Genomic DNA, 6,514 nt, shown 5'->3' with positions numbered 1-6,514 from the left:
AACTCACCGATAGCCAGCGAGCACAGCTATAGCTCATTAGTGATTTGATAAACATATTATTTTCTGAAAAAGTTAATGCTTTTGCAGTGCTGCTTGTTAGGAGTTAGTGGTTGGGAGTTAGGGGTTAAGAGTTAGGGGTTAAGAGTTAGGGCTGGATTAAGCAGGGCTTTAACTAACATAAAACACTGCGAAAACAGGATTGTAACGTACTGTAACGTACGTAATATATCACTATTGTGACGTAACATACCGCTAATGTGACGTAATAAAGCGTTAACCTTACGCAGGTCAGGCAAATTTTGGTGACGAAGCATGTTTTCGCGCATTTTTTAAGTTAATTTTAGACACGAACACCCGAATTTTTTGCAAAAATAATTAAACAGTGGGTATCAGTAAGGTCTATAAGACATTTAGAAACCAAAATTGTCACTGACCACCAGCTAAAGGATTACCCGTTTGCAATGCAATCTTGTATGGCTTTTAAAATTTTACGACAATATATGCTTGGGTCGCAAGATTTTACCGAACTGAATTTATTTTTAAAATGGGTCGCCTTAAAAACGAGTTGGGAACCACTGCTCTAGGCAACAGTCCGGCCCGCAAATCACTGAGGCTAATAATATGGCCAGGCAAGCCCTTTTTGTCCAGAGTTGGCCTGTTACTTCCAAAACATCTTACCGATATAATATCGTCCAAGGCATCACTTGCATAAGAAGGGAAGGTAGCACTGCATAGAATCAACTGTGCGCTCTGTGGGCTTAAGATTGGTGACTTCTTACCCGATGTGATCTAAAAATATAACATATGAGTTGGTACTGTTTAAATTATGGTGACGAAGCACTTTTTTGTCTTAATACATTAAAAAATCACCATTAAAAAATACATTATTAGGTAATAACTGATAAACCGACATAAGGTGTATGAAACAGAACTGCCATGTTATACCAATGTCGTTACCCTTCCACCTAATAGAAGGCATCATATTGTCTTACTTACATTAAATCTTGACAATATATGTTGCATCTTATTGGCAAAGCTGTCATCCAGTAAGGTGTCGCATTCATCCAACACCACAAACTCTATGTTACCGAGTTCAAACTTTCCTGTAAACAAAAAAGAAATTACAAAAGAGTGACATCACTTTAAAGGCAAATATCATAAGAGAATCCCAACAGCTTTGCTTGAAGGGATAAGAAGTTTAAATTCAATATGACAAGAATTTAAAACTAATTAAAATGATCAGGTAAAACTTTTGTAACCGAAGCATATGTTAAAAATATTACAAAAACTTTAAAATTGTTTTCTGAATAAAAAAACACCTGGTAAACCTAAAAATTATTCCTTGTTTTTATTCTCTTTTATCATTCTATTTATCGGAAATATGGGTTTTAGGTGCTATCGGTATCCCATCTTATAACACATGACTATGGTCACTAATCTAGACAAAATCCAAGTAATACAGCCGTTTTGTTTTTGTATCTTTTGGTATTGCCTTGTACTATATAAATACAATAGACAGTTAGACACTTTATCAACTTACTTCGTTTCAATGAATTAATAAGAGGCACGGGTGTGGACACCATTAGATCAACATTGAAGTCAGTCTTTCCAATAGATTCCGTGCTTGCCACTTGTATTGGAAGTTTCAATGACAATGCCATCCTCTGCCAAGTTTAGAAGTAATTTTATCCATCGGTTATAGATTGGTCTTACTATGATATAGTCGTGTCACTCGTAGACTACATTGTTTATTTTAATATATCTGTACCAGCAGCATCATGGTTAGAGTGTTTATCTACTAAATTTCAACACTCAATGCTGCCACTATTGTTGGCCTATTCGTGTATATGTCCTTGGTCAACACATTTAATGGTAATTTCCCCAATCCAGTGTTCACTGATAGGTTGTCGAAATTATCAGCCATACAGAAAAAACTTGTACATAGCCAATACATGTAGTAGCCTAACTTTTTATTTTCCAAAAACTTTCTTTTTTAATTACTGCATATACAAACCAGCAATAATTTCCACACATACCAGAACTTGCTGTGAAAGTTCTTTAGTTGGAGTAAGAATAAGAGCTTTTGGTGAAACGAATACTTGATCACCACCTCCCTCTGCCTTTGATCGCATCAACTTATGTATTATAGGAAGAAGATAAGCAAATGTTTTTCCACTTCCTGTCTCCGCAGCGAACATCACGTTGTTACCTTTGTAGCAGAAGGAAGTTTTATACCATATGATCGGTTTATAATTTTAATTCGTGCACAATACAACAATACACCTGTGTTATTGGGTGATGGGACTCATAGTCATAGGCATAAGCATAAGCTTTTTTAAATTTTTATCAAAATCTGGGGTGACATTGTTTAAAATGCAGTTTCACTTATAGTTGTCAACCACAAGGAACCTTACTAACTATTATGGTGAAAGGTGAACGTAATATACTCTGGCTGTATAATGATATTATGTATGTTTATATGAAGTAGAACCATCCAACCTTTAAGTATTGATGGAATACTCTTGGCTTGAATAACAGTAGGTCTGTCCAGCCCATTTAGGCGAAGGGCTTGTAATATTTCAGTGTCAAGTAAAAGGTCGTTGAAACTTGAGAACTCTTCTTTAAAAGATGGATTCTAAATTTTTAAAACATTTTACAACATAGTAAAATATTTTTTTATGTGATAAACTATTGAACACTTGTTCTTATTTAATCAGTATAAATTGTCGTGTTTTAATTTTCCGCTTAATTATTAAATATAACTGCTTTTTATTGTATAAAATAATTTTTTTTATGTTTGTGCTGTTATATAAAAGTAACAGACCATAGATGATTTACCAATCTTTCTTACAACTCTAAATTAAACTGTGTTGACAAAAAAACATTCAACAAATGAAATGTCACATTTATTGCACTACCATATGTCCATATCTCTTGTGTTTAAGCCTTCAGATAGAGAACCGTACTGATCTAAAGATAATGAGTACATTGAGTAGTATAGGTTTCAATGGGAATAGGCACCGCCAATTCCATGTTAATTTTGGTGCGACCCCTACAAATTGGATCAAACAATGCGGCTTCTACAAGGAATCCTAACCATGCCAGAAATAAGTTGCAAACGCCCCTCTAACATACCTCCATATTTGAATGAATCTTAAACGACCTCCCTGGACTTCTATGGCTCGTCCATGTGCTGCTGGATAACACAGGGGGTTGAAACTTTGTGATAAATTCATTGGTGTACATGGAAGTATCTTTGTCACTGGATGAGATTAGAAGCTTACCAGGTTTGGCAAGTTTGAGAAGAGATACTGTGGATAAGATAGATAGGTTGGTTTGGATGATGTGCTGCTATTAAATAAATGTAACTCAATTATCTTCACATAGCGGGGCAATGACAGTCCCTATAACCAGAAGTGTAACTAGGATTTTTAAAAAAAGGGTCCACAAGACTTTGTTCAGAAAATGCACGCCTATAAATTGTAACAAGCTCAATAGCAGAAGACAAATGTTTTCACTTATTATCATTGAAGTGATTTTGACAGAGGGGTCGCAGCAGGAATCCGATCATAAAAAATGACTTAAAAATGCGCCCTTAAAGTTATTCCTGTGGTTGTGTAACAACTTACAAAAAAATCTCGCAACACTTTACACTTATAGTCTAACCACTTACCCCCCTTTCTGCTCCTTTTCTGTTGTTTAATATTTCTTTTGTTGATTTTACGTTTGAGTGCAACTGGGAAACGTATAATTGGAACATCCTCTTTATTGACATGTTCGTTCTATGAATACAAGTTTTAAAAAAAAAAAAAATTTATGTCAAGCTCAAAGGTAATGATAAAGGTGACCTGAAAGGAAGCATTGGTTCTTTAGTTTTAGAATTTTAAAAATTGCCAAAAGATCCCTTTTAAACAACATGCTTGGCAGCAAAAACATTTATAGGCTAAATAACGTAACATACATACCATAATTTTTATTTGTTATTTTAAATACAGTAACAAAAATTAGATTATCTAATACAACAAACAGAACTATTAGCAAAATGACATACTATATATCTAAATACATATTATAAAAGGTATTGTATATGTTTAACTTTACTATAAAGCAATTCTAGAGGTTAATAGTTAGGGGCAAGGGCTAGTTGTTATAGGGTTTAAAGGTTAGTTATTGGTTTTGTTTAGCGTCAGCAGATAACGGAGGAGGATTGTTCACTAACACCGGCAATTTCATTTTAAATATAGTTTGACATACCTTTGACATAACATAACTTAACCACTAAATTATTACACAAGCATTAAAAAAGTTTGAACCTAAATCTCATACTCACTTTATTGTTATGTACTTGTCCACTCAATACCGGAATAAAACGAGTAGTTTCAATCCTTCTATATATGTTAATCATAGGTAGTCGTATAAATGACACCAGACCACACGTTAGGGTTCCCATACTTTATATATTATGGTTTAAAAACACATGAAAACTGAACTAACAACTTTATACACACATACCAATCTTCACGTGTCTTAAGGGGAATTCCCCGTTGCGTCATTTATTTACGTATGAGCCCACGTGATTCTGTGTATATTTATCTTGAAAGTGCGTAACGTTTCGTGTAAAATTATATCATGTTTTTATTACACATGCTTGCTAGTGGTAATGTACTTGTGCAACACATGTAGCATTAATGGTATCCAATATTCAAGAATAGGTATGCGTACAACGAAAGATATATATAGTAGTGTGGGGTATAAGATGGTAGGCTACACCTTTAGCACACAATATCCAAATATCCTGATCGTGTTTTAAACAATAACAACGGTCTATGGGAGTCGTGAGGATACGGCTTTATAACTTTTTGAATGCTCTTTGTTTACTACTAAATGGGAAGTAAAAATAGAATGAAAAGATGTCTCATCTTCCCTCATCACTCTACTTTACCAAAAAAATACGGACTCTGACTTAAACCATATACCATTAGGATTTTAAAAAAATTTATTGTAAGAATTCTCAGTAGTCACACATAATTACAGGCACAATGGTCATAACAATGAAGGATAAATAATGTATGGGAAGATCAGTCATCAGTACTGTACTAACGTAACTTATTCATACTCGGTGCCGGCAAAGTGGTTAGCGCGCCTGCCTGTAACCAGTAGGTAATACCAAGGTGATCCTAGAATACAGATATTCTAGCGGCCATTTTCGATACCTTCTACTGGTACCACTAACCTAAAATTTGGACACTGTACTAACTAGAACCCAGCGGTACCGATTCTAAATTGAAAAATTTAAAATTCGAAAAAATATTAATTATGAATATTAATATTCGTCATAAAAACATATTTATAGAATTTTCTCCCGATTCAGCTTCGAATATGTTATAGCGCTATGTGATACCTAAAATATGAAACATTATTTTCTTTAAAAAAGTGCGGGGATATAGATGTTAAATATAAAAAAGTATGATCATAACTTGAATCATATAAATATTATATTTTCGATTTTTTTTGCGAAAATATAACTTACGCATACATCTATGTAGGTCACTAGCATGTTATCCACATCGAAAAAAAAATTAATTTCAACTTTTTTTTATAACTGAATATTAATATTCGTCATAAAAATATATTTATAGAATTTTCTCCCGATCCAGCTTCGAATATGTTATAGCGCTACGTAATACCTAAAAAATGAAACATCATTTTCTTCAAAAAAGTGCGGGGATGGATGTTAAATATTGTGGAGAGTATTAATTACTCGAATTTCGGGTTATTTACGGTTATCCTGTCCGTACTTACGTACCTGGAAATATAAGAATTTTAATTTATTTGTTTCAATTAATACAAAAGATTTTTTGTTCTTGAAGCCTCTAAGATTAATTGATAGGCTCGATCGAATTGTCGCAGACAATAATGAATGTCTAAAGGAAAAGAAGATAAACCTGTTTGTTATAGAAACGCCTGAAGTAGAGGTGCGAGGTCGCTTTCGCCCATTTTATGATAATCAAGAAATCACCTCCGTTATTTAATTTGCGAATGTGTTCATCTTTGGCATTTATAGAGTTTTAACGTTGTTGGCTTTGTGCAGTTGTAATCTAAACACTTTACTCTTCTACTATTCTGCAAACTGATACGATGCAGAATTAATAGAAGAGTAAAAAGTGAGGAATAGTGACCAAAGATTTAGTGATCTCCTCGTTGTCTGTTCGTTGATCATCGTCGGATTCCTGTAGAATATAACTGAAAACACATAGTTATCATAGGTAGTAAACAAATTAGTCAGAGCAATTGATACAAAACCATTTAACGCCGATACTTTTAGCCTCACTAGGTATATCAATATTCTTATATTTACTGTTATAATTTTGTTATAAAAACATTTATGTGGATTAATATGTACTATTTTTGCGTTCGTGCAAATAAAATATATAAACACGAAATTCGAGTAATTAATACTCTCCAAAATATTTAACATCCATCCCCGCACTTGTTTGAAGAAAACGATATTTCA

At 33.5% G+C, this 6,514-nt stretch overlaps 1 protein-coding gene and 1 long non-coding RNA gene across 2 annotated transcripts in view; one reads left to right on the top strand and one right to left on the bottom strand.

Moving 5' to 3' along the window:
* Nucleotides 1-4,534, bottom strand: part of LOC100185598 (probable ATP-dependent RNA helicase DDX28) — a 7,410-nt gene extending 2,876 nt beyond the window's left edge. Inside the window, exons 1-8 of the mRNA XM_009861577.3 lie at nt 4,331-4,534; nt 3,674-3,782; nt 3,136-3,311; nt 2,500-2,635; nt 2,037-2,209; nt 1,541-1,664; nt 997-1,103; nt 679-789 (exon numbers count right to left, since the gene is read on the bottom strand). Coding sequence (XP_009859879.1) covers nt 679-789; nt 997-1,103; nt 1,541-1,664; nt 2,037-2,209; nt 2,500-2,635; nt 3,136-3,311; nt 3,674-3,782; nt 4,331-4,450 — 1,056 coding nt within the window. The 5' untranslated portion in view covers nt 4,451-4,534. The remainder of the gene's footprint in view (nt 1-678; nt 790-996; nt 1,104-1,540; nt 1,665-2,036; nt 2,210-2,499; nt 2,636-3,135; nt 3,312-3,673; nt 3,783-4,330) is intronic.
* Nucleotides 4,535-4,878: 344 nt separating this feature from the next.
* The window catches only part of LOC113474638, a 2,805-nt gene continuing 1,169 nt past the window's right edge, over nt 4,879-6,514 (top strand). Inside the window, exon 1 of the long non-coding RNA XR_003396323.1 lies at nt 4,879-5,160. This is a non-coding gene — a long non-coding RNA (uncharacterized LOC113474638). The remainder of the gene's footprint in view (nt 5,161-6,514) is intronic.

The sequence above is a fragment of the Ciona intestinalis genome, chromosome 10, assembly GCF_000224145.3.
Source record: "Ciona intestinalis chromosome 10, KH, whole genome shotgun sequence".
NCBI lineage: Eukaryota > Metazoa > Chordata > Ascidiacea > Phlebobranchia > Cionidae > Ciona > Ciona intestinalis.
This window is presented reverse-complemented; position numbering and strand designations above follow the sequence as displayed.